We start from the raw sequence: 27,460 nt of genomic DNA, 5'->3' as shown, positions 1-27,460 counted from the left end.
CAACAATACGTATTTGTGCATAGGTGCCGTGGGACTCAAATTTGACACAGCCACATCAGTCGTTCTCAACATGATGCATTGTCAGCTACAAGCTGTCCACCGGGCGGTTTTATCATTTCTGTACTACAAAAAAATACAAAGTAAAAAGTCAAAGTGATGTCGCGCTATATATGTCCCAATGATGGGCCACTTTTTTGAGATATCATTTGTGGCCAGATCACTTCTGAAAAGTACGTTAATACCTGTGTGGGCTTTGCCTGGTAGGATGGTTTAGTTTAATGTGTTTGTGTGATTTGTTTACCTTTCTTGGACTTTGCATTACGATCATGTTTTTGTGTTGTTTGTTGCTGTAACGTTCTTACCCCGTGCTCCTACTGGGCATCTGTGAAAAAGAGCTTCATAGCTCATCGGATGCCTCGAGTACAAATACATATTCTGATTCTGATTCATCTGTTGACAGGCATAAGTCAGTGGTGGAAATTCCACATTGCTACGGTGGAGGGTGAGTCTATCCATAGGATAACCACTGATGACTTACCCACAAACTGGTAGCTATTTTAATGCCCCTGCAGAGATGATAGGCTGAGTCAACTCCCACCCAGGATTTGAATTCCGATTGCGACCCCAATTTCCGTACCACTCAAGTCACCGTTTCATCAAATACATGAATATGTTTTCCCATTTCAATACTAGTGTAGTTTGTTAAAATAGATTATTGCTGCCTGTCAGAAATTTAATCTGTCACATTTTTTAAACACATTTAATTTACGTTCAAGTCTGGAGGATATACATTTTCATTGATATCAATTATGATTCTTTTATCCTGTTGTCCCACACTTTTTAAAATTAGGATTATAAGCCTATATAAGTCGGACACTTTAAGGTGATTAACAGGCATTGACTGACTAAATGGAAATTTATTTCCTTAAGTTTACAAAAGCCAAAGGGGCAACAGAAAGTATGAATACTCGTGACTAGTTGCTCCATAAGCCCTACGGCCACCTTATGGTATGCATAATACATTGTAACTATGAATGCTAAATGCTTCTTTAAGGAAACAAACGGTTTTAAAGAACACATGGCATTTTATAAATACATCAATGCCACGTTGGTGTGTGCTAAAATATCAACACCATTTAATGAGGCTTACTGCGTTGAAAATAGTATTAATTATCCGAGTGCCACCCAGGGCATTTAAGTAACGAACTATCCTCATCCAGATATTCCTGTGAGAACGTGAGCACGACATGGTGTCACATTCAAGGGCATTTTTATTTCAACACTTTGTAACACTCTGTCAACTTAAAGCCACCGCATGTATGAATAACTTTCAATTAGGTGTAAAAAGAAGCATGTTGCAACAATGGTGCATCACATAAACACTTTATCCTGTATTTTTCAGAATGTTGAAATGTAATTATGTGACACGTTTATGACTCATAGGATGTTTGCTTGGGTCTGCGGGACAAACACAAGAATGGAAATAACAAAAAACCACACTTCATACGTGTCAACTTTATCAGCTGAAACTGTCAGGCATGTTGTAATTTACTGTTAGAGGCGGTGACCCCATAAATAAACCTGCCGCATTCCAAGAAAAGCATTTTATGGTGCGGCTATTGCCACTGGAAACAATGGCAAGCCCTCAGCCAGAGACAAGAAGCAACCAGACTCTTTGGGCCAATTCTACACACTCTCATTTCCTCTTGGCTCCGAGGGGGAGCCTTTAAAAAAAAAGACAGGAGGGGGAGGAATTGTGGGAAGGGACCCTGCATGCCTAATTCAAAAGAGGGAGCAAATCAAAAATCGGAAGCAAAGCGCAATAAAGTGTGAAAGAGGACAGAAGGCTTGGGGTGTGCTGGCTCCTTTTTTTCAGCTTGGACAGCGTTTTACGACTGGCTCGTTTGTGCAAACGGGGTAGCCTCAATTGAGGCATAGGAAGTTCGTAGGGTCACTTGTTGGGAACCTGTTCCATCGTGTACCATTCTTCAAAGCAGGTCCCTGTAACAAAGTCCCACTGTGAAACACCTGCACCTGAGTGTCATGTTATTACTACGCAGGTAAAAGAAACAAAAAAACGTCTCCACAAGTGAAAACTTAGACACTAATATGTTAATACGAGTGGCGTGCAATGGACTCAATAGGTTTGAGTGTCTCGACAAGGTCTTGTTAACCATCAGCACTTACATGTACGAGTGTAATCCATCACCTCTCAAGTAAGCACTCTCGCTGGTACGGCGTGCGTAGTTTTTGCAGAAAGATAAAAAAGAACAAGCCCCTGCCTCAAGGCAGATTAGATACCACGATGCCTACATACCTGTCTGCAGTACAGGTGTGCTTCGGGGAGTAGCACACGTCAGCTACGAGAAAACTACAGCTGCACACAGTTGCGCATGTTTGAGAATTGGTAAAAAAAAATGGTGCAATAGAATAATATTCACGAAGTTAAAGCCCTTTGTCAATCCACTGCAGAATGAAAGGTTCCCAAGGCATGTGTCAGTGTTTGGCTGACCATACTTCACAATGCTGGTAAGTCCAAGTTGGTAAAGGGTGGCTTACGTACCAGTTTTGATGTGCTGTATTATGCGGCATACACAAAAGCTTTTGTAATGTAATAATCGCACCGTCTCATGAATGGCAAGCCTCTCAACCAGGAAGGCAACAGATTTATTACGTTCACATTTTTTTACATGTGTTCCAGTGATAAGGTAAGGCAATAAATACTCCACACTTTCAACATACACATTACTGCAATATCAACATGAGTATCCAAACAAACTCGAAGAATATATTTACAATTAAGACTAAAAGGTTGGCATAGGCGACTAACAAACATTAATACATGTTTGTTAACAGAAACACACTGCGCTAGCAATTCAAGTGGCACTTACATGCTTTACATAAGAGTTTCCTTGGGGCAGTATAGTCAAGGGTTTTTTTTATTTTGTGTTCACAGCCTATGCTGCACTGCCATCTAGTGAAGAGACAATCCACAGCATCTGTTTGAGCCAAGGCTCCCTTTTTTTTAGTCGCCCACGGCACGTACACACAACTGTGCACATGGCAATAATAAGGAATGATCCTCAAAGTCACATAGAGTAATTGACTATTGTCATAACTGGAAACACTTAATTGTAATGCATGAACCAGGGATGGGGAACCCACGTGCCATGGACTGGATACGCCCCGCAACTTAATTTCCTACGGCAAGAGGCCACGCAACTTGTACCATTTTGAAGAGGCCTGTAGACGATATTTGTGCAAGCATATTAGCCACATCAATCGATACTCGTGCAAAATATTTTCAACCTGGCAACAGTGTTTCTAATTTTAGTGCACTTAAGTCACTTCTCTTACCTCAAGGGCCTCTTATAGCAACAGAAGTGACTGAAGTGTGTTAATGTGCCACCGCCGAAAGGAATTAGAAAGTCTTATTCAGCTCTCCATAAGATAAAGGGTCCCCACCACTGGTATAAACCTCTGATCAACCTAATTTTTACGTTATATACACATTACGTATTACACCAGTAAATTACATTGGAAGATTATATACCAGGCATACGAGACTTGTGCAGCAGAACTGTTTTTATATCAACTGACACAAAAACGTGTTTATGCTTTTGCATGTAAAAATAAAGTGACAATTGGGTTCATCAACCTGCAGGGCCATCTGATTTGACTTTCTGATCCCAACAGCATCGTGGCCAGTAAAATAAAATGCTGTTGGGTTGCCTCATGGCAAGATAATGCCACAAACATTTCACCAACATCATTGGACCCGTTCATGGTTTGAATGTTCATATTGCTTTTTGTATTGCTTTTGCTATGTTTGTAAAATGTACGTACAATTATTGGTAGACACCATTAATCAATGAATAAAGATAATGTGACATTAATTCATAGGAATATCATTAATTCGTAGGAATATTAGAAATTATTCAGTCCTTTGTCAATCTACTGCCGGATGAAGGCTTCCCCATGCCGTGTCAATCATGGGGGCTGTTTTACCATTTTTCACCATGTTCGTTCATTCAAATTCGAGATCGGACAGGCACCAGGACCAATTCAGATATCACACAGCATTGATATTAGCTGTGGCAGGAAACTGAACTCGTATTTCTAGGATCATAGCAAAGTATGCGAACCACTGTGCCATGGCACCTCTTATAGGAATAAGCGCATTTAAACTTAATATACCGTATTGCCATTTATCAGTTTGATAATCACATTGTGCAAACCCTGTGTTAAGTCCTGAGGTGAGGTCAAAGTTGCCAAAAGGATATTCCCTCAGTTAAAGAAAGGTCACATCAAATGATATTGGTAACATGAACAGTTTGTAGCCACAAAGCACAGTGCAGCAGTGCAGTGCATGCAGTAACAGCATGGGTGATGCAGTAATCAAACAGCACGGCACTACCGTTCTTTACGAAACTCGCCTTTGCTGGTCTGCATCACTTTATCAGTGCCATTGTGCTCATACATTTTCTCCTTCATTGAGCCGCTATGATGTGTCTCCCCGGGCTTCTGGTATGGCTTAAAACCATACCTTCTCCTGGTCTTCTCCTTTGAATGTTTCTCTTTTGCTCCGTCATCATGGCTCTCCACTTTGTGTCCCTGCACAGGGCTTTTTGAAGGTGGGCTGGAAGTGTCTTCACGACTGGCGTGGTCTCTTGACGAGGAAGCTACCCGGCTGCGTGGGGGCATCAGTGCACCGCGCAGCGTGTTCACCAAGAAGCGCTTGTTGGTGGCAGGCAGGGGGCACTTTTGCCTGGAACAGTGAAAACCAGTGCAAATTTGAATTTGATGTCTTGGCATTAGCTGGTGCAGCACAGGTAATTATAATGGCGGAAGGCGGTTTTAAACCTGGATAATCGTTGAAAGACATGTTAATAGAAGGCCCTGTTTTCGAATATCACAATCAATCGAATATTCAAGTGTAAAGATGTAGATATGTCTCTCAAGAGCTTAGAGCACTGAATTAGCTCCACTGAGACTGGAATTGTATCCAGATAGCTGCCTGTGATGGCACAGATTCTCAAGTGTACCAAGTTGTTGATCTGAACCTGGTCTCCAATGCATAAAAACAAAAAAATGACATTACATTTGGTTCCGAACAAATTTGTTAATATTCCAGTTATGAGAATACAAATATTAGTGTAACCATGATGTGACAAATAACACTCATTCCGAGAGCAGGTAGGAAAGTGCTGCCCTCTGTTGTATGAAACAGTGATCACTTGAAGAAATCTCGTAGGTAACCCTGTGATAGTTTAACACGTAGGCTTTCGCGACCAGTATTATTCATAATAAATGTTGTTTGGTTAGATCGCGTGAGTATAAATGTGTCGAAACCCTCCACCACCCGACACGGCCAATCAGTACGCGATCTAACTCAAAAACATGTATGAATAACCCTGTGATATCCGATTCCGTGGGCCATTCCCAAAACACTAAAGGTTGTACTGCTGTGCTAGAGATCCAACTTGATTCTTTGTTTTTTTACATAATGCCAATTGCACAATAAAAATAAAAATGGGGGAAATTACATTTTTTTGTCAAAAGTTCAAAAGCCCCCGTTCAGTGAAGCATTTTTAAATGCAACAGGTTCGACTGTTTTGATCAACAAAGCCCACAAGTCAAAGCAGTTTATTTAAAAACGGATCGAAAACTCACTTTTCACTGGTGGAAATACATTTATTGATGCACATTAGCCATTAAATGTGGTAAGTGTAAAAGTATGTTTTATAAGCCCATGATGAACTCACCAGCCCATAGTTCCCATAGTCTCTGCTCGCACTCTGCCCCGATTTGCTTCTTGTAGAATCTCTTCCCTGGCAAGCCTTAAAATATTGAAGAAAAAAAAGGCCACGAATATTACGGCAATACATCCCGAAATCCTTATTTATCATGTACTCATCCAAACGTTGTCTTGAAAAACATTAGGTCATAGAAATTATGAACTACGCTGAACGAGCATGGCACAAAGTTCATATATGCTGGCAGAGTTGAGCCAGTGGTGGTAATTCCTCATTCCTAGGGCAGGGATCAGATTATCTCGAGTATATGGTAACCACTGTGGACTATCCACATATTGACACTTTTTTTACTTCAATAGTTTAGCATTGTTAGCAATGTTGAAATAATTTATATTGAAGTCATGATCCAGTGACATCACAAGCACTGTGAAAACACAACACCGTACTGTCCCGTTTATCCAGGAAAGCATCATAGTCTCAACACTCTTGTGTTGAAGAAAATTGTTGAGAAATTAAAACGTTATTATTATTGAGGCTGGTTCTGCATTGGGACATTTGGCGAATTTCACCAGTGGGATAGCGGTGATTTAAGTGGTCCGCGGTTCGCAATACTAATTTAGCCACCCCCTTGTCCACGGCTATCATCAGTGGCGCGTGAGATTCGAACCTCACCCAAACCCTTCACCATCACGCACCGACCGGTTAAGCAATCACCACGAAACACCACGGCGTGGAAGAGGCCTGCCAGTGGATTTACAATGGGCTGTGCATGATTATTTACGTGGGAAAACAAACTTCAGCACGACTATAAAGTCACATCATTGTTACGAACCTCCCGCTAAATTAGCAATTGCACCGCCACAGGCAAAAGCCACACTTATCGGACTGCCCACACCGCCGGTATTCGATCTATCGACCCAGCACGGCACAACCTCCGAGTTAGAAATAAAATCACCTTTCGAGCTCGGCTTCGTCCATTATTGTAGTTATTTCTCGGCTAGACACAAGCTGCCCACATAACAGTCGTATTAAATGTATTTAAAACGTCGCTTTAAGCCACTTAAGACGACTCCGCGGGCTGCATCTCCGCCGGGCACGGGGGTCACCCACAGTCCGCAGGGAAACTAGGCCAGGCCGCGGCTTCAAGCGCGGCCTACTCTAAAACACCGACGGGACTTTCACTTTTTTAATCGTCACAAAACGCGAGTGGTTTAAAATAAAATAAAAACCACACGCAACTCTCCTCGAAAGTGAATCTAAACCCGAGGCGAAGGCGCAAACGCGCGAAAGATTAAAGCCGGGAGCGATCCCGACGTTTGTTGTGCGTTCGGCCGAGACGTAGTCACGTGCCGTCGCTGCGTGCGCGTCACGCCCCCACGTGACGCACGCGCGCGCCGCACGCGTTGAGGGCACCTCGAGGTGCACCGAGCCTGGCACGAGCGCGTCGTGGAGAACGGCGGCTGCCCTTTGTTGTTGTTGGGCAGTGGTGCACACGCACAAGCCACAGCTCCCAGTGCTACGATGGGTCATTGCCCGAAACGTCGCCTATTGAATATGCATTTTCCTTTCAGGGCAGAATTTTGCGAAAATGGGGATGGGATGTTTTCAAATTACACGAATTAACATTTTAAATGTCTATTTTACTCACAGTGCATTCAAAGACAAAAAAATAAACATGCAATTATGATAAAATTGTGTCGTTGGCGTGAATAAACCTAGACACATTTGGTCACTTATCCTGATTGCTTGTGTTGCAGTCGAAACGTCGTGAGAATTTTATTGATTTATATTTTTATTATTTTATTGTTTCCCTTCTACGTGACTACCGAAAGAACCAAGAATCAAGCTACGAACAAGTTTTACATCTGGAGGTTTAAACAAAAAAAAAACCTCTAAGCTGGCAGCACTTCCTAGCACAGAGCCGGTCACGTGTTGCGGCGCGGACCAATCGCAAGGCGACAACCTCGCTCCGTCTCCCCTTCTCAGCGAGCACGTGGTCGGCAAGGCCTACACGCGGCTCCCCCAACTCCTTTTGTTTGCTGTCAAACTTAAAATCTGATTTTGAAACAACAACAAAATAAAACACGCCATGTCCGTCGCCGCGGGTGTCCGGGGCAAGCTCTACCTGTGCTCGCACGAGGGCTGCTCGGCCACCTTCTCCAAGGAGTGGCGTCTCATGGAGCATCTGTACCGCCACGAGGGCTTGGTGAGTCGGGAGTGTGTGGGCGTCAGCACGCCTCTCGCCACTGCTGGATGAAGGCCTCTTATTACACGCTGCAGTGGGCGAGGGGGGGAAGGGGTTGCTTGACCATACTTCACCGCGGTTGCCACCCGTCCAAACGAAACCAAACCCCGGCTATATTTCCCCACGACTGCAGGCCTATTGTCAAAACTGTGCGTTACAGTTACACAGCAGTGGAATAAAGTTAATCGCAATTCCACGTGTACCGCCAGAAAGCGGTACAAACAAATTGCTGCCACCCGAACACAATATGCCGATTTACATGTATCCATCACGCTGGTCAGTGCGTTGGTGAAAGCGGGAAGTACTGGACGTGGCGGCATAGAAAGTACAGTACAACCATGGGATTTGCTGCTCTTCCCTCTGCTGCTGACGTAAGATCAGCAGGTTTTAGCCTGGACAGTCCTTGGGATGGGTGGCCACGCATCTCACAGGGGTGCAATCTGATTCCAGCGGTGCTCCTTAGTGGACAGCAGAGGGCAGTGCAGCAAATTTCTTTGCTCCATCCGCTGCTCTCCACGCCTTCATTCTCCACGGAACGGCGTGGTGAAGTATGGCGAAGTCACCCCCACCCTCCGTATGACGTGAGGAGTTAGCCATCATCCAGTCGTGCGTTAAGAAAAGGGCCGGGACATGTATACCCATGGGTAGTTTATTACGCGTGTGTTTTTTTTTCCGTCTGTTCTAAAGTAAGATTTGATGTTTAGGACAGCATTGGTTTTCCGAATGGAAGCACTGATCCTCGCCATGGGAATATGGAATTTCTACTACTGGCTCGGGTACGAGGGCCTGGAGAGGCAAACACTGGACACAATATTTAACAAATAAAAACTCAACATTTACCAAGACTGGACGGTGGCCCTTAATAGGACGATGCCAAAGCAGTATTACCAAATATTACAATATTTTACAGGCCCTCTGTATATTTAACTGTGTATCTTCACATCTGCGATTGATTATCATTGTTCAGGAGTAAGTTTATGCAAGTTTCCACTGGGACCTTCTGAATATGGACTGTTATTTGCACTATACCTTTAATACTTAACAGGAAATGTGTTCAAATCACGTTGCTGTAAGAGGCTTGCAGAGGCGCTTGTCAGAAATTGTCAGGCTAGTTAATATCACATCTGATCTCAGACCTCATGACTTTCTGTCAGTCCCAAGCAGTTTCAGACTCTTTTCTATTGGAGATCACAAGTTTGTGTTCATGAACAACTTGATTGCATTTCCCTTTAAACGTTCTGTCACAGTATGCTGTTGTTTTTATTTCGTACAGAAATACATGCATTTCAAGTATTTGCTGTTTTAACTCTCGTTTATAAAAAAAAACAATCAAAACATCTCTTGTGTTACTCCAGATGCCGTTTGTGTGCGACTATGAAGGCTGTGCCAAGGGATTTACGAGGAAGTTCCACCTGTCCAGGCACAGGCTCACCCACACCGGAGATAGGCCCTATCGGTAACGGATTCGTTGACACACTCCGTTCGCATGTACAGTAAAACCTTGGATTGCGAGCATAATTCGTTCCGGAAACGTGTTTGTAATCCAAAGCACTCGTATATCAAAGCACTCGTACATCAGTTGTGATCACGTGACGCTCGGCAGACAAAGCGTATATGTACTACTCGTATTGCAAGACCTCGCTCTTTTATCAAATTAATATTTATTAAAAAAATTTGCTCGTCTTGCAAAACACTCGCAGACCAAGTTACTCGCAATCCAAGGTTTTACTGTACATATTTATTTTTACATCTTTATTTATGTTCGGGGAGACAATGCAGCCACGCTTGTACACCAAGGGAAATCAAAGCTGCTTCAGCAGTGATGTACATATGTTGAACTTCTTTCGCATCTTACGTAGCCAACTGCGCTAATCTATACCTGTCCACCCCTTATCAGTGCCTACCCCATTACAGACCAATGCAGACCTCATTGGTCACCTCGTGCCCTTATAAATCTCAACGTTCATCCTACAAAGTCCCATCACAAGCCAGAAACACGAGGTTTTTTTTGCCCGTATTGAAACGGCTGTACGCCGTATGGACCTGAAAACTCAATTTCCCTGTACAAGAATACGGGTAAACCGTATGGATTGACAGGTTTGCTAATCGGAGGTGCTAGCTACAGAATCTTCGTGGTCCTGACCAACACATCACTCCACATCTGTTGCTCTGTGCAGTTACGTGTACACATAATGTGCTTGCTCAGATCGTGTTCTGTCAATTTAACTCGTTTAAACTCGGCAAGTTTCATTTATTTTTTCTTTGTACGAGTTCCATACATAGGAACCGACCTGAACGTTAACAAACCAACGTGGCTGGTAATGAAAATAGATTATGAACTTGAGATGGTACGTGTCTATTGCCCTGTGCCTCAGGAATGCACGATGAAATGCATACGTACATTAATTGTAAACATGTTCATGTGTATTCTTGGTTCTTTCGGTAAAGTCACGTAGAAGGGAAATAAAATAATAACAAATATATAAAGCATTTTTTTTTCCCTTCTACGTGACTTTACCTAAAGAACCAAGAATATGAATCCCTGCAGTCACGAAAGCTTTACATCAAAATGTTCATGGGTGTTCTCATCAAGGTGTGTCCTTTGTAGGCCACTTGAAAGAGGTCATGGTTTATCTCAACACATACGCAATATGGTCCACATTAGTAGGCATCTAACGGTATATCTTTGAAAATATATTATTACGCGTACAATGCATGCATCGAGTCGTGTTTAAGTATGAATTATAATATTTGTGGGAATTATACGGACATAGCTTTCGGCTTAAAGTGAAAAACACACCGTAAGATTAATTCGCTGGCATAAAAGATTCGGTACGCATCTGCAATATAATAATTCTATTCAAGTAGTAGATTTTTTTTGGGCACTTTGATGCAAACCTATTTTGTTTATTGTGAAATCCAAGACAGACAACTTACAAACTCTTTCTCCTACGTCAGCAGTTCTCCTGCTGTGGTTGTCCCACCTGATGACGGTTGCTTGTGTTGCGATCGAAACGTCGTGATGTATGAATTTTCTATCTACGTGACTTTACCGAAAGAACCAAAGAGTATGGATACCTGCAGTCACGAAAGCTTCAAATCAAGATTGAACTTACAAATGCTGGCGAAAACACCCACTGCGTGCTTACCTGGACTGACGGTGCATTGAATTGCCTTCTCTGTTTGCCGTTGCAGATGTGTGTTCGAAGGATGCTGTGAAGGCTTCACCACAAATGCCAACTTAAAGAAGCACGTGAAACGAAAACATGAAAAGGAAAATCCCTCGTACAAAGTGAGCATGTCGTACACATATATTGGTGTCCGTTCGTGTCTTGATACACGTCAGTAGTTTTTTTTACTCTTTAATGTGAATTTCAGTGACGTAATGTACACGCCGTTCGTTGTCAGTGCGAATTTGACAGCTGCGGCAAGGTTTTCAAAAAGCACCAGCAGTTGAAGACTCATCAGTATGAACACACAAAGGAGCTGCCCTTCGAGTATGTAATGCCAATCATCTGCCAAACTGTTACATTGTAAGATATATCCAGAGTGTTTAAAACATTGTTTTGAGTTCCAGTTCGCTTGCCAGTTGCCATGAAGTCACCAGTGGTTGTCATAATATTTATACTATAATAGCCTGATTATAACATTCTTTTTTGTTTTCTCGTGTCTTAACATTCCATTTTCAGTAATAAAAAAACCCATTGACGCAATTATAGTAATTTTTCCCTGATTGAACGTTTAGCCCACATGTAACGTTAATTTCTATTGATCCCCTAAAAAACATTAAAGATGTTCCCGCCTGAACTTATTTGAGAATTTAGTTTTGCTCACGGATGTGAGTGATGTTATAAAACAAAAATGTACCCGTCACATTGTTTACAATATGTAAAAATAAATGCAGTTTTCCACGTATTTGTCATGGTATTGAAGGGGAAAAAACCCACGGCAAATCGTTGGGTGACCTCCTTTGGCACAGGGATTTCATCTTTGCCAATTATCTCAAACAGGTGCCCCCACAGCGGATGTGAACAGAAGTTCCTTCAGGCAAGGCAACTCAAGAGACATGAAAAAACCCACTTGGGTAAGTGCTGGAACGTTTAGGTTCGGTGAGCTTGTTGGAATGTCTGCAGCAGCTGTTGTGTATTACTTCCGCTGATTATATTTTTGTTGTGCAGGTTATACGTGCAAAACGGAAGGCTGCAACTTTGTTGCGAAAACCTGGAGCGAGGTGCGATCGCACGCAGCACAGCAGCATCCAGGTCCGTGACGTCTTCTCGTTTTTTATTTATTTACAGCCCCTATGTCAATCCACTGCTGGATGAAGGCCTCTGCACCATGTCCATTTGGGGATGCTTAAACACTCTTCACCATTTTTGATTTAAAGCTTTCGTGACTGCAGGGATTCATATTCTTGGTTCTTCCGGTAAAGTCACGTAGAAGGGAAATAATAAAATAATATAAATATGTTTCCCTTCTACGTGACTTTACCAAAAGAACCAAGACTACTCTTCACCATGCTGGTTAGTGCATGGTGGCAGTGCAGCAATAATACACCGTTGTACTCTACGTCTATGTGCCTACATCTACGCTCCCCATCTTCAAATCTTCAACCCACAGTGAGCAGCGTGGTTAAAATATGGTTAAATAACCTACCATCACTGTGTGGGAAGGCCGCCAACATCGGCTTGACTCAGGGCTGTACATCTACGTCATTCTGATAACACTCTGACCTCGGTTACAAGGTTATCCCTTGTCCACTGTACAACTGAGCTGGGCTGAGGCCATGCCGAGCCAGCCCAGGACGGCTCGCGAGGCATCGGGCTGTTTTTTTTCCATGGCACAATTTGAGCCACGCCACCGACGTCGCATGCGACGAACGAGTCGAGACGCACGGAGACGACACGCGCGCGCGGCACCGCCGTGTTGGGAGTTGGTGCGCACCGACTGACGTGGCAGCAAATGTCCGGTGGGAAAACCCATCTGTAGCCGTGAGGACGCCCCGCGTTCGCGCGGCTCGGATGTTCCAGCAGCAAAAGGGGTGAACGATTCGATTGTGCGTCGCAGGTTGTCACGTCTGCAACGAGTGCGGGCGGGCGTTCAAACGACGGGCGTTTCTGCACGAGCATGAGCAAACGCATGCCGAGTCGCGAGAGGTGTTCGCCTGCCCGAACCCCGGCTGCGAACGAACCTACACCACGGCGTTCAACCTGCGGTCCCACCTGATCTCCTTCCACGAAAACGTGCGCCCACACAGCTGCCCTCATCCTGGCTGTGGACGAAAATTTGCTATGAAGGTGAATCTAAAGTCTACGATTTACACGAGCAATGAGATGGCATTCGTGTCATTTTTGGAAGTTGAAACAGAAGCACCAACAAAGTGAGAGATATCAAGATGGTTTAAGGTTCAGAATTTTCCCAATACACTACGTTTTTGCTTATTATGCTGAAATGATCCACAAACCGCATGAAAAGCATTTTCAGTTACATGAGGCTGGTGCATAGTGATTTTTAAGATTTGCGTATTAATCGCAATGCTAAGGCTACGTTAAGTAATGCTACGTGAAAACTGAATGGAGCATTTTTGTTAATTTAGTTAATATTGCTTCTATTCACCTGTTGCAAAATAAAGGCTGACATCACAGCCAGTGTTACGAGTGTTTACATTTTTCATTGTCAAGTCACAAACCTTGCCTTTACAGCAAAGCTTGGACCGTCATGGGGTGATGCACGATCCCGAAAAGAAGAAACTCAAAGTAAGTTATTGTTCAACAATCATCGGCATTGTTTATTCATACACTGTACATGCATCATGGGACCTCCTTTGCCAGTACCAAAATATACTAATAGAGTTTTTCCCCTTTTTTTTCTGGCAACAAAACTGACACCTTTTGCAAGGAATCATGCTTACATTAACCACAATACTTGCAGTCAAATGCAAACAAAAAACAATACTCTGATAATTTATGCATTGTCTTTGAAACTGATTGTTTGCATTTGACTGCAAGTATTGTGGTTAATGTAAGCATGATTCCTTGCAAAAGGTGTCAGTTTTGTTGCCAGAAAAAAGGGGAAAAACCCTATTAGTACACTGTACATGCCTTACACGGAGAGAAAAAAAATCACGTATTCCTCCTCGTTACGTTTGCAGAAGAAGCGCGCTTGTCGGAGACGCACGTTGGTGTCACGGCTCAGTGGGATCCGGCACACCGCGGTGGTCTCCGAGGCCGTGTCGGGGACTGAAGCGTGCCACGGAGAATTGCCAGAAATTCTGTTTGGCAAGGCGAGCATCGGCTCCCCGCCTCCTTGCTGCTCGCCCGAAACAGCTGGCCTTCGCTGCGGCTCTCGCGACCCCACAGAGGAGCGATGCGGCGAGACAAACGCGGCTGCCCGGTCACCGGACGCTCCGTCCGCACCCGGGGTGGACGGCGGCGCTGCGACCGTGCCTGACGAGGGAAACGAAACGGCGCTTACTTCCGAGATTGACACAGTCGAAGCAGATTCTGGTTTGCAGAGAAATAGCGTCATTAAAATGTGTAGCAGAGACAAACGAGGTGGTCCGATTCCGATTGGTTGCAAAGATAATGTCGATAGGCTGCAAATATCGCCGATCGAAGACCAGATTGACAATGAAGCCTCCATGTGAGGAATGAACCCCTTGGGCGTGTGGTTTTTGTACGCTGCAAAATCAAAGCTTTGTGGTCATGTAAGCATCTTGAAAGTGGGCACATACATCACCGTCAATATGAATAAAGGTAATATTCATTTAAACGAATAATGTGTGCTTTGCATGAATTTTGATATGTATTTGAAAACCCGCTATGCATTAAGAGTGAAGCCAAATTGCATTTCCAGCTGGCTGAGTTACTGTGTTCAAAAGGTACTTGTGAATACACGTTAATGGCTACAGCTGTGTAATATGTAATTGCACGCCTGCATTGTCAATCATAACAGAACTTGTACATTTGCACATGCCTAGCTGTTATATTGTTTTCACAATTTCTCTTCTGAATACTGCATAAGTAGTGCAGTAAATGTTTTTTGTTTCAAATTTCTTTTGTCCACTTGCAGTGAATAAACATGAAAGTAGAGATTGTTCTGCAGATTATTTCTTCTTTATAAATAAACTTCTGAAGCTATTATTTCGTAACGACTGGGCAATTTGTTTTATTGGATGTACATATGAAAGTAAAATTACAACGGCATTTTTTTTTTCAAAGTGACATTCCAAGTAAATTTGTACGCAAATCAGAGAGAATAATTGTGCAAACAAAAAGTGTGGAAAAACAACCCATCAAAGCCCAAGAGAGACTTGATACCAATTGCAAAGTCATACGAGTAACGAAAAGTGGAATCTGGACAGTTTCAATTCTACCTGAAGCGACGCTTTCAGAATAATCTGCGTACGTGGAAAAATATTACACCTTTTTTTTATAGAGTCAGGATCTCCCATCTTTGGGCTCATGCGGCGTGTTCTGGCTGGCAAGCTCCGGGGCTTGTTCCGGGGCTTGCTCCTGCGCTGTAGAGCCAATTCCACCAGCAGTCGGGCTGTCTGCTTCCTCTCCAGACGCCTCCCTTCCTTGTACTGCCACCACCTCCGGCCCTTTGTGAGCCTCCATCTTCGGCTGGCTCTTGGTCGCCCTTGCGCCATCTGCGCCCTGCTTGCGACGCTGCTCGGCTCGCTCGCGCTCCGACATGTGCCGCAGGATGCACGTGACGGTGGCGCCGTCGTTGACTGCGCGCGGCGCGGACGCGTACGTGGCGTTGTCTGCGATGGGCACCAGCACAGATCCTGCCATCGCCAACTGAATTGAGAGAGGGGTTTGCCAACATCGTAATCGTCGTCGTATTCCAAGCCTTATTTTTATGCGCTTGTGAACCATATCTTCATTTTAGCAGTTGCATTTAGTCCACATTCGGGGAGGTAAAATTGTGGTGGTTTCAACACTGGGTAGGTGTTCAAAAGTCTGTAGGGAGAGTCGTTCCCAACATGATTCCAGTTCTTAATTCATTCCGTTGAGGCACATGTAATGCACGTGTGCGTTATCAGAACGGAATCGGAAGGTCCTGCGGGAAGACATGGCACAGTTTGGCGCCAGCTATCATAGAGTGCGGTAGTGTCGCTACATCTTCTTGGTTCTTTCGGTAAAGTCACATAGAAGGGAAATAATAAAATAATAAAAATTTAATTTAATTCTAACGACGTTTCGGCCACAACACAAACAGCCGTCCTCAGGTGAAGACCAGAGCTGTCTGAAAGACAGCGTCCTAATGAACACCGCTAAGCTTGGCAGTGTATTTTAAGCTGGGTGGGAGGAGCAGAGTGCCTTGACAAAGGAGTTTACATATCAACAGGAATTTAGCATATTGACGCTAAAGAACTGCAACTACCCTACTTCCATACAATAAACCGATGTGAAAAAGCTAAATATAAAATACATCAATATAATCAATGTACTCAATATACTCTCCAATGAGCTGAGCTATTAACTTTAAGTAACTGGGTATACACTACACTATATAATGACTACCATATAGTGAACCGATAAAAAACTAAAATATAAACGACAGTTCTCTACAGTGAGTAGAACGTCTTCAAGGCGCAACGCCTCTAAATAAAACTAACGCTGTACCGCTTGCACGTTCAGAGATTCGGCGGCGAACGGGACACCCACGCTGCAATTTTCAGACGTCTCGGAAAGGTAAAGGGTTAATTGCTGCAGACTTCTGGTTTACTACAACAATGGACGAAAATGAAAAAAATTATCGCTAGACCAACACCACTGACCATTTTATCGGTGTCGGAGTTCTTCGTGTTCTTGATGGTGACCTTCACGTGGTGTCGTTTCTCCAGCACCCACTCTTGGATTTTCCGCACCTTCACATCCAGGTCACTCTTCCCGATGTCGGCCGAGAATGAAATTTCCTTGATCTGCGTCTGGCCTAAAGCGAGTAAATGTAAAATACAAACTGAGCATTAAATGCGCAAGCCTTTTTACTGTCCAAATCCATACGTACCGTACAAAAAAACGGTCTTAAAATACCTTTAATTGATGCCCCTCCACTATAATTTCAATACACATGAATTAAATACATTGATTGAATGCTGACACTTTTCTGTAGAATATGGAACTAATCGCGTTCACAATATTCAATGGCCTGTTGGGAAGGATTGCAGGGAATCCTCTTTTTACAAACGAGTTCGGTTCCAGAGGTCTGTTCGTAAGTAGAGGAGTCCCTGTGCACGATAACTCCTCTAATCCGCGTTGATGTGTGGAACGCTATTCAGAAAAAACGTACTAATAAAATTTGTAATTTAGGCAAATGACATGGAAATGTTACCTTCAAGGCGAATGTAAATAAAAGAACAACACAAACACATCAGAATGAGCCCGTTCCAAGCAGGCGGTACAAATTTCCCAACAAAGAACATTCGCTTTGATCGCGCTGTGACTTGTTAAAAGTCATCAAAAATAAGTGAAGGCGAATCATAAAACGCCAATCAGATAGGTGGTATACTTCCCATAATGATATAAAGGAGAGTACAATTTGATGTGGTATGAACGAGGCAGGCTTTAGGTATTTTGACATTGAAGCACTTATATATTTTCCTGTGGCAACTCAGTGCTGTACAATGCAGCCTCGGCACTTGTATCTAATGTGGAAGGTATTCATCATCATTTCCTTCTTGCAGAGCGGACAGCCGTCTGCTGCTTCACCACTGCTCTGAGATTTGCGATGTGCCTGGCTCCCTGAGGACACCGTGGGACTCACTGGCGTGGTGCCCTGGCTGCTCCAGCTGTCTCTGAGGCATCGTTCTTCATTCAGGACAATGCCGCAAGGCCTGTCTCTCTCTCTCTTCTATCTCTCTCCCATGTTTCCTGATTACCTCGGTGAACCGTTCTCACGCTGCAATCCCCCCTCGCTATTTACATTACCTGGAGTTCCGGTCTACTCTCCATACCGATGCCAACTTCTTTTTAATGTTTAGTTTATTGTCCTTCCCCCACACCTCCGATTAGCATGGCTGGCTACGTACGGTGCGAAAGTAAGTTCGACGTACGTGCGTCAAAGAGCCGAACGCTGCTGGGTAATCGTGCATGCTGCTGCTGTACAACAACACCGGGCAATGTTGCTATCCCAATGTCAGAAATTGTGACTGTCCGCACTTTTAAATCTAGTTTGAAAACCTGTTATTCATTGCTTTTGCCGGTAATCTGATTGGGTTTTACCAATACTGTGAGTGTAATGATCATGATTATTGGCTTTGTATTTCTTCATCTATATTGCGAGTGTAGATATCAGCTTTTGTTGTGTTGTTGGGAATTTATTCCTACTTGGGAACGTCGTGTGTGTATTTTACAGCGCTTTGAGAATTCGTTGTGAAAGATTCTTTATGAAATGCAAGATTATTATTTCCCTATCCCACTCCCACTTCCATCCCTTTCTTGTCGCATCAGGTATGGCAACGGCTCGGGGAAGGATTGATCATGGCCGATGATGATGATAAAAGCGTCTTTAGATGCGGTTGCATTCAGACGCTATATCATACACCGCGTTGTTGCCGTTCGGCCACATCTAAGAAACACAACCGCATCGTTGTTAACAAAGCACGCAGAGGTGGATCACGGAGGATCAGAGGCACAGCTGGTTTAACCCCACCTCCACAATTCCGCGGCAAGAGATGCGATCGATGTGCCGACTGAACGGAGGGAGGCCCTTCCAGTTGAAGAGTGCATGTCCATTAGCCCCATCACGTGCGCATTTTCCTGGTCGCGGCAGAGGCCCGGGACATTTGTGCGCTGAAACAGCAAATTGGCCGTTTAACTTTGGGAGACAAAAAATGAAGCGCTCGAGAGGTGGATTATTTTTGACAGCCGTCAAAATTGTTCCAGTAAATACGGTAAATCTCAAAAAAAGCTTACGGTCCCGGTTTTTGTTGCGGGATACGCTTTTCGTGATTGATGCGGGCATAAAGCTTGCGTGCAACTTTGGATGCGCTGGATGAGGCATTGCGAGCGCAGTGGGACAACGCGCAGAGCAATCATCGGGTTGCCAATCGCAATTGTTGGCGTGTAGACTCGTTTACACGAATCATCGTGTTCGCGTATTGTCATTCCACGTGTACCATGGGGCGTTGGTGGAGGTGGGTGAAACGTGTCGATACAACTTGGAAATTGCAAGGGTGCTCGACACAAGCCCCCCGGGAAAAGGAGCCGGATGAAACACGGCATGTTATCGGAATGGAAATGCACTCTTTTAAGTGAGAGGAGAAAACTAAACGTGGAACATCCAAGGAACAAAGCTTTCGTTTTTTTTAAGTGGCTACCATTGTATAGAGAGGGGCTTTAATTTTTAGACGTGAAGTTATTTTTTTTTGCAGCGGATAAAAGAAAAAGCTATTAACTTTTATAGTGTTCTTTAAAATGTAATCAGGCCATTACTACGATGGAACAAGTTCAGCTCATTAAACTCAGATATTAGGTCCAGGCCCTCGTGTTTGCGAATATGTATTCTCATTGCACTGTTCAGATTTCTTTCATCACGTTAACCACGTAACAACGTGCTCTGAAGAAGGGCATTACTGTAAATGTTACCTTTTAGATATTTTTCCTGTTAATCCCACAGTTCGAATTACACTTTTTTTAGTTTTTCATACGACAACAACGGATCGATTAATCTATTCTTATTATTTGAGTATGCTCATGATACATGGGTAAGAATCGACGTAAGAATGTTGTTTTAAAATTACATTGCGCGCAATTGATTCATCTTACCCCTGCAGCCACGAGATACATTCAGCACGATATAAAGAAAAAAACAAAAATAATTGATTCTTGAATTGCATTGTGATGCTCAACGTCTCGGACAAGCCGTTTAACCTTGAGCGGTGGCTAATCGTTGCGTGCAGACATCTCGCGTGATGAAAAACGTTAATTCGGGGTAGCGAACCGTATCTTCATTGACCAAATCTCCACTCCCATCCACAATAGAGGGTTTTTGGGTGAGATCGCGTAAATATAAATGCGTCCTTAAACCCGCCACCACCCGACACAGCCAATTAGTAAGTTTTGTCACGTGAACAGAACCTGCCAATTCGTGACTAGAACAGCACACCGGTATGTTGGAGAGAAAATCCGCAACATTTACAATCTGAGTACGACGTTTCGCCAGTAATTACAACTAGCTTCATCAGGCAGATATCCAGATTTGTGGAGAAATCCTCCTGTTTCGTTCCTTAAATAGAGGGATAGATGTGATGGCATCACTTGTGAGCACCTCACGTGCGGAGGCCGGAAGGGTGGGTGGGGGGTTAATGAATGGTGGCAGGTTTAACAACACATTTATATTTACGCGATCTTACCCACAAAACCTCTTATGGATGATATCTGTCGCGAAAGCCTACGTGTTAAAATCTCCACTCCCAATTTACACCCTTGCGAACGAGATGCTCCCATCTCAAGTGATTACCCAGGTAGAATACAAAACACACTCGCAGCAGAAATACTTTGGCAAAGATGCTCAAGGTGTCCGCTGTGTGCCAGCGTTCAGTGGCAAGTGACAATGCTCGTAGGAACAGACGCCATACGATCAGCTGACTCTCGTCAGACCTCGGAAATTAAGCAGGGTCGCGCTTGGTGTCGCGCTTGGTTTGGCGCTTGAATGGGTGACTGCCAGGGCTTGCCGGACGTTGTAGGTGCGGGGCTGCGAGGTGGCCAGGAGGTGCTGAGTGTGGTGGGGTTTCTCTGGGTACTCCGGTTTCTTCTCAAATTAAGCCAAATACTCATCAATGGTCTTGGGATCACAATGCAGAAGCCTCCTGAAAAACGAGTCTAGAGACTCAAGGGAAGCTCTCCTGGTAAATACTTGACATCATCGTGACTACTGGGGTCGTGCGTTGACGCAGTGGTTCGAGCACTGCGCAGCGACGCGAGTTCGAGACCCGGCCACGGGCAACTCCAGTGACGAGTTATGTAACCTGGTCCAGGCCGCCGGTTCACCATCCCACACTGACCAGCGTGGTGAAGTATGGTCAAACAAACCTCGTAACTGACGTCATCAGGAAACCTTCATGCACAAGTGGACTGACAAAGGGCAATAAATCATTATTATAACACGTGCGCAAACTCCTTGAGGTTTCTCCAACCAAAAATGTATTCCTGTACTTATACTTTTATTAAGATTCGTATGAGCATCATAGTTGTTGTGTGCGAGGTATGCCCCCCCCTCATCCCCGTACCACTCTGGGGCTTGTCCTGCTGCTTTTGCCGAAGCTTCAGCTGCTCGTTGTAGATCTGCTTGCCCGACATGAGCCGGTACAACGGCGGGTCGGCATCCTCCCGCAGGGCCACCATCTTGAGCCCTCGTTCCTCCATCATGCGGATGGCGTTGGCCCGGTGCACGTGGCCCAGGTCGTTCCCGTTCTCGTCGACGAGGTGAACGACCCGCGCCTCGATCCTGCGGCCGATGCTGCTGACGGTCTGCTTGCCTGGGGGGGGCGTCTTTTTCCTGGGCTTCCCCGCCGTCTCGTGTTGTTCGCGGTCCGTGCCTCCCATCTCTGGCGGAGGTTTGGCAAAGGGCAGTCGGACACGTTGCAAAGTGGGGGAATTGAAAAGAGTCACCGAATGACAAATGCCTCGGAAATACTTTATGAAATGCACGGTGCAACAAACAAGTGGAGCAATGAAATAAATCATTCTGAGCGTTCAGATTCGACTGGCATTTCATTGTTACGTCTCGCACGGGAATGTCACGCACTTTATTCTGTGTCACTCTAATTACTGATATGAGCATTCTTGTTGAAATGTTAATGTTACATGTCAGCATGAGAATTATTAAATGTTCAATTTTACAAAAGGAACACTTAAACATTCTGATGCATGTGCTATTCATTAGCAATCCTTTTTGAAAACAGAAATTCTCTATGCATGTAAACTGGGGTAGTGTGGCAAACACACGCAGTTGGAGATCCAACTCCTTTGCACCGACACGCATTCCCCAATGTGGTGATGTATGGTCAAAACGCTTGTGACTGATCACAGCACAGGGAGGCCTTCGCCCAACAGTGCATTGACAAATGGCTGTAAACTCCATCTATTTATTAAAACTCACGGAGATGGCAGTAATCCCGACTGCAAAAGTTTACTCCGCCGCTCGCCTGTCCAATGGCGTGTCAACGGTGCTGAGGAAGCAACTCCCGTGTGACAACGTGTGGATGGGCTCATATTCTTAGGTTTTTTTCGGTAAAGTCACGTAGGTAAAAAATTAAAATTAATAAAAGTAAAATAAAAATAAAATAAAAATCACGACGTTTCGGAGGCAACACAAAACTCTCACTTGATACAGCTATCGTGCTGTGACGGTTCCACCTGAAGACGGAAGCTTGTGTTGCCTCCGAAACGTGGTCATTTTTATTTTATTTTTTATTTTATTTTTATTAATTTAATTTTTTTACCTACGTGACTTTACTGAAAAAACCTAAGAATATGAATCCTTGCAGTCACGAAAGCTTCAAATCTAGAATGTGGATGGGCTGCTTGAGGAGGGAACATTTCCTCAGTCCAGTGAGTTTGATGGGGCTCTGCCCAACTCTCAGACGGCTGCGTCTGCACCCGATCCGCTCATTCCTAGCGGGGAATATTAAGTGCGGGCCGAACGGAGCAGAACGGTCCTCTGATTTTTTTTTTTTAAACAAGATGTGTCAGCATGTCCACTGTTCAAAAACGATTGCGGTGTTCTACGCTCGATCTCGATGGAAAAGCTGTACATGTGGTGCCTCAAGGGAACATGGACATGACAGAGTAAGATTTAACTGGTAGCTGGCATCATTAGTAGGCATGTAGTTGATGCGTCGGTAATTGATGCATTGTCACCATTCTTACTTTCGATCTAAGTACCTACATTTTTTAAAGTTATTTTTACTCTCTTGTTTATATCACATTTAGTTTATTTTTTTATTCTAGTTTGTTCAGTTTTGTTCACGTTGGCCTAAATATAACATAAGCATATTATGTGCATATAATTTGCGTAAACTGTGTATCATCAAGAATTCTCAGAGGCACAGTGTGATCCGTATACTCCGAGTGTGAAAACTGATTTTAATGGTTGAATTAATGCGTTGTTACACTCCTAATAATTAGCACACCAACGTAGGGAAAACCCTGCAAATCGTGTCAAGCGACAGTAAATGAGCACCTGGCGACAGACATGCTTGGTGAATTTTAAGCAGAATTGTCAATAACATTGCATTTCAATTGATTTGTATGTTTGGACTGTTTCAGTGAAAAACTCAATTTACAATTTTTGTATGGGATTCATTACCATTGTCAAATAGTTCAATCATTTTATACTAACTGAAAGCCCTTTGTCAATCCATTACTGAAGAGGGTTCTTCCCCCCATGCTATGTTGATCATCGGATTGTTTGACCATACCTCACCATGCTGGTCAGCGTGGGCTGACGAATTCACTTGCTCCTCGCATTAGCCGTGGCTGGAAGTTGCACGGAGGTCACTAGGTTCATAGCGCAATGTTCTTACCCCAATGTTCTTAGGCAGGTACAGACTGGAGAAATTGGGGAGGAAGGTGCAGTCTAATGAACGCTTTCAAAGCAAACGATAATGCCATCAAGATGGAAAACAAATGACCTCTAATACTCTGAAAAATGTAAAACAAATATTGAACAATCTCACACAAATCTAATATACCGCTCTCCCACCGTAAAACAGAGCTGCGCTGGGACTGTGTAGAGCCAGCCTGACATGGGTCAGGAGGCTCCAAGTTGTTTTTCCACTGCACAAGCCGCGCCGTGCCACCGACGTCACAAGCAACAAATGAGTCTTGACGCATGTAGATGACGCCGTGAATATCCTCACGGCGAACTGACTGACTACGTCACGAGCAATTAACGCAGCATTAAACTCAACCCCCTGACCCTGTTGAGCTCTGAGCCAGATGCAGATGTCTTGTGAGGCCGGCCTACCACGGTATTGTTCCATACCCTTTGGGTCTTTCGGTAAAGTCACGTAGATAGAAAATAGATCACGACGTTTCGATCGCAACACAGGCAATCGTCTGTTCCAGCTCGGCACGCCAAACGGCCAGTGGAAAACCGCCCGCACTGCGAGTGCCCCGCGCTGGCTCAGCTCGGATGTGCCAGTGATAAGAGGCGGCGGAGGGGGGGGGTGTTATTTACATCGGCAGCGGTCGGTTGCTTACCCGCGTCGTTCCCGTACGGCCTCGCCGTTTGCCACTGCACGTGCGCCACTTGTTTCGGAGCAGTAGCGGGTGGCAGTGCGGTGCGCCACGCGCGTCCCGCCAGCCCCCGCGCCAACGACACAGGGCGGCAGCCGCCCCCCACCGCCGCCGCCGACTTGCGCAGCCAGGCCCGCGGACAGGAGCACGTCAGCCGGGAGAGCAGGCCCAAAGACGCTCCTTGCAGCAAGCAGGACGCCACCATTGCCACCTCGTCAACACCAGGCGCAGCCTGGTGCTCTTGGCGGCAGACTGCAGCGCACGTGAACGAACGCAACATAAGTTTAAGCAGTGACAATTACGTTACCGCCGGTGCGCACGGTAACAATTCCACTGCCCTTACTGTGTGTATAAGGGTACAAGAATATATTAGACCACGCTCGTGACCAGTGGCAGGCTTTAATAACTTTCTACTAGCTTTAGTGACACACTCCATGAGAGGCTAATTACTTGCTTTGCTGATTGTTTGTCACGAGACTTAAACCATGTAGGACTTTAGGCTGACCCTGCCCTGTGAGTGTGAAACCAATCAACCTCTGGGACCATCATATTTAAGAGTCCAACGTCTACATTTTGGGTTTCAGATTTTTGCCGATTAGCAAAGGGTACACAACATTGGCGAGGTGTAGTGGCATCAAAGTCACTGGCCATGATGACAGCTGGATCCTGAAATACATTCCATCAAATCCAGTTTTACATTAGCCACTATTAGAATTTACATCGGTCACTCGGTCAAGATCTCCATGAAGTGAATACTGAAATAGTCTGATTGGACATTTGAATGACCTTTAGGACCATGTCTGGAAAGCCCGATCAACCACACAATTTCCACATTAGACCATACGCCATGCACCAAATTCAGATTCCAAGAACACAGGATGAGATGTTACTATCCTTTGTGCAAGCACTTCCAAGAGTTCATGAACAGTGAGCCTGGTGAAATTTGGGGAGCGCATCGTCAGTAGTGAACCTTTGGTTCCTAGGGTGTTTCGGCCTTTCACACTATACACCCTCCCCAAAGGCGGCCAGCGACAGGGTGATCAATCCTACGCTTGCGTCCCATTCCCAATTAGTCATAGGAGTTGCCTTGTTGTTGATAGCCAACATCCCATAGTCTGATTGGACATTTGAATGACCTTTAGGACCATGTCTGGAAAGCCCGATCAACCACACAATTTCCACATTAGACTATACGCCATGCACCAAAACATACAATTTAGTCCGCTGCTAGAACACCTAAAATGACAAATCTTTTGACTCCAGTGTATCTTTCTTTGAGTACCAAGACCACGATTTGCACCTACGCTAACACAAATATTTTTCATGCAGCGGGTTGATGACAAAGGGCTGTAAAATGTGAGCGTTTAATTTCTCATGGCCCACAGCCACGGCTCTGAAGCAGCACCGATCCGCGAAGGGGGCGAACACGGAATGTCCGTATCAAAGCAGGTCTGAAAATGTCCCAAGCCCCGATCAATTCCCATGCGCGCGCGCCTGCATGGAACAGCGCAGCATTCTGCGAGGCCAATTAATGTTTAAAGCACCAGGTTTTTTGTAGCCACGGTGTCGTCTCTCTTGAGGAGCCCAATGCAATGATGAATTAGCGTGGGCAAATTAAGTCAGAATCCGTATCGAATGCCTTCCTTAACAATCTATCACCACAACCGGGGACTGTCACGGGTACGATTCAAGTGCCCTTGTGGCAGTCTGACCCGCGGTTTCTGACGGGGACTTATGTCCTCAAACGTGATCCTTCATACTCAAAGAAACACCACGCGCATCTCCAATTGCACCCAAGTTGCCAGCCGTCCCGGACATGAACTATTATTACCACTGCAGTAGTAGCACTGGATGAACTCGTCCTCGCCATAGAACTGTCGAATTCCCACCACCGACCCGGGGCTAGGAGAACCGCGTCGATGCTCGCTTGAGCGGGAATCTTTTTTTTCTTCTGAGATTCCAACTTATTTACACTTACATGCCAGACTATCACAGCGTGAACTCTCTGGATACTGAATTGGGACGTTTGGCTGAGATCACCAATTAATTGTGGCCGTTTGGCAACAAAGAAAGATGACATTTTCACGAGAAACCCAACCAGCAAAAGCCGCAAGCACATCGTGGTCAAGTTTAACGGTGGCCCCTGGGGTCTTAACGAATCCATCAGCAGTGGTGTGTCACCAGCATCACGTACAAGCAACGAGCAAAAGTAGCTACATATGTACTACTACATTATTTGGGGCACACTTAATGTAGCTACATATGTACTACTACATATGTGCTACTACATATGTAGAAGTTACGGGCCCGCACTTTCAAGGGCCCCCGCGCTAAATGCTTTCAAGCTATCAATTCCGGTTCAGTGGTTCTGCACTTGCTCTATTACTATAGTACTATACCGCCTTCAACTTTTATAAACGACTGGGTGTTTAAGGTTAGCGATTTGTCGTATTATCTGGCTGTATAGCAAGTAAAAAAATACAATTACTTGACTCTGCAAGTAAAAATTAATGTTTTTAATATTTATGGTTCTTATTTATTTAAGGCCCCTTTATAAAGTATGCTACAGGACCCGCACTTAGCTTAATCCGGGCACTGGCAACGATTCCGTCTCACGTCGCGATAACATAGCAAGCGCTCAGCAACGAAGCCTCGCCAAAGACGCCACCAGCAAATGTGCCACATTACAACAATAATAATGTACACACAGTGCCCTTGTCAATCCACCGCTGGATGACAGGCTTACTCCCATCCCTCCCCCCACGCCTCGGAGACGAAGCTAGGTAGGTGAAGACGTCTGTTGTTTGTGACCAAACTTCGTCCGGGCTGCTCGCGGAGGGATTGGGTCCCAGTTCGGTAGCGAATCGAACTCGAGCGGTCGGGCTGGGCGAGAGGGTTGGAGGGTTCGTAATCGATGCACGCACCGTCGTGTGAAAATGCTGTGAAACTTTTGTTTTGCCTTTGGATAATCTCAAGGTGGTTGGGTGGGAGGTTTCGCTTCGGTCGTCCGCGCAGCGAGGCTCCTGCAGAAGGCGTGTAAGCTGAATTATAAACTCAGAACCAAATGTCTCAACAACGACGACGATAACAACAACAACAACGAAAGAGAGAGAGAACTACCAAATCGCTTCCGAGAGGAAAGAAACGTGACGCGAACGTGACGCTGGAATAACCACCGGGTCATATCCCCCCCCCACACACAGCGA

General features: G+C 44.8%; 2 protein-coding genes and 1 long non-coding RNA gene across 7 annotated transcripts; 1 reads left to right on the top strand and 2 right to left on the bottom strand.

Annotated features, from left to right (window-relative positions):
• Positions 1 to 4,774: 4,774 nt before the first annotated feature.
• LOC144724108 (uncharacterized) lies at positions 4,775 to 6,724 on the bottom strand. Its single transcript, XR_013586441.1, has 3 exons — positions 6,712 to 6,724; positions 5,766 to 5,840; positions 4,775 to 4,863 (listed from the first exon to the last, which is right to left on the bottom strand). It is a non-coding gene; the product is annotated as an uncharacterized LOC144724108 (long non-coding RNA).
• A 955-nt stretch (positions 6,725 to 7,679) lies between these two features.
• Positions 7,680 to 15,143, top strand: GTF3A (general transcription factor IIIA). Of its 2 annotated transcripts, XM_078602985.1 has the most exons (10): positions 7,680 to 7,962; positions 8,706 to 8,777; positions 9,357 to 9,457; positions 11,197 to 11,293; positions 11,410 to 11,498; positions 12,012 to 12,085; positions 12,180 to 12,263; positions 13,069 to 13,298; positions 13,704 to 13,757; positions 14,153 to 15,143. In XM_078602985.1, exons 1-10 carry the CDS (start codon positions 7,846 to 7,848, stop codon positions 14,645 to 14,647), a joined length of 1,413 nt encoding a protein of 470 aa, XP_078459111.1. In that variant the 5' UTR covers positions 7,680 to 7,845; the 3' UTR covers positions 14,648 to 15,143. The 2 variants fall into 2 exon arrangements, with proteins under 2 accessions (XP_078459111.1, XP_078459110.1); XM_078602984.1 differs by lacking the exon at positions 8,706 to 8,777 and having other exon boundaries at positions 7,683 to 7,962.
• MTIF3 (mitochondrial translational initiation factor 3) lies at positions 13,763 to 27,436 on the bottom strand. 4 transcript variants are annotated; one of them, XR_013586440.1, is made up of 6 exons: positions 27,214 to 27,436; positions 24,219 to 24,506; positions 21,242 to 21,559; positions 16,790 to 16,944; positions 15,377 to 15,806; positions 13,763 to 14,447 (listed from the first exon to the last, which is right to left on the bottom strand). XR_013586440.1 is itself a non-coding variant. In XM_078602987.1 (6 exons), the coding sequence occupies exons 2-5, from the start codon at positions 24,457 to 24,459 to the stop codon at positions 15,441 to 15,443; spliced, it is 1,080 nt and encodes a 359-aa protein (XP_078459113.1). In that variant the 5' UTR covers positions 24,460 to 24,506; positions 27,214 to 27,435; the 3' UTR covers positions 13,763 to 14,447; positions 15,426 to 15,440. The 4 variants fall into 4 exon arrangements, 3 of the variants coding, with proteins under 3 accessions (XP_078459113.1, XP_078459114.1, XP_078459112.1); XM_078602987.1 differs by having other exon boundaries at positions 15,426 to 15,806; positions 27,214 to 27,435; XM_078602988.1 differs by having other exon boundaries at positions 13,763 to 15,806; positions 27,179 to 27,436.
• Between the last annotated feature and the right edge of the window lie 24 nt (positions 27,437 to 27,460).

Source organism: Lampetra planeri, chromosome 19 (assembly GCF_965212315.1).
Source record: "Lampetra planeri chromosome 19, kcLamPlan1.2.h2, whole genome shotgun sequence".
Classification (NCBI taxonomy): domain Eukaryota; kingdom Metazoa; phylum Chordata; class Hyperoartia; order Petromyzontiformes; family Petromyzontidae; genus Lampetra; species Lampetra planeri.
This window is presented reverse-complemented; position numbering and strand designations above follow the sequence as displayed.

What these genes read in the sequence shown, in the direction of transcription:
- MTIF3 (XM_078602988.1), bottom strand. Translation starts at nt 24,459, where the DNA reads ATGGTGGCGTCCTGCTTGCTGCAAGGAGCGTCTTTGGGCCTGCTCTCC. An exon ending in GCAGGACAAGCCCCAGAGTG is followed by an intron (nt 16,945 to 21,241) that starts GTACGGGGATGA and finishes TACTCGCTTTAG; the next exon opens with GCCAGACGCAGATCAAGGAA. An exon ending in ACTCCGACACCGATAAAATG is followed by an intron (nt 15,807 to 16,789) that starts GTCAGTGGTGTT and finishes CTCTCAATTCAG; the next exon opens with TTGGCGATGGCAGGATCTGT.
- GTF3A (XM_078602985.1), top strand. Translation starts at nt 7,846, where the DNA reads ATGTCCGTCGCCGCGGGTGTCCGGGGCAAGCTCTACCTGTGCTCGCAC. An exon ending in ACAAAGGAGCTGCCCTTCGA is followed by an intron (nt 11,499 to 12,011) that starts GTATGTAATGCC and finishes TATCTCAAACAG; the next exon opens with GTGCCCCCACAGCGGATGTG. An exon ending in CGCAGCACAGCAGCATCCAG is followed by an intron (nt 12,264 to 13,068) that starts GTCCGTGACGTC and finishes TGTGCGTCGCAG; the next exon opens with GTTGTCACGTCTGCAACGAG.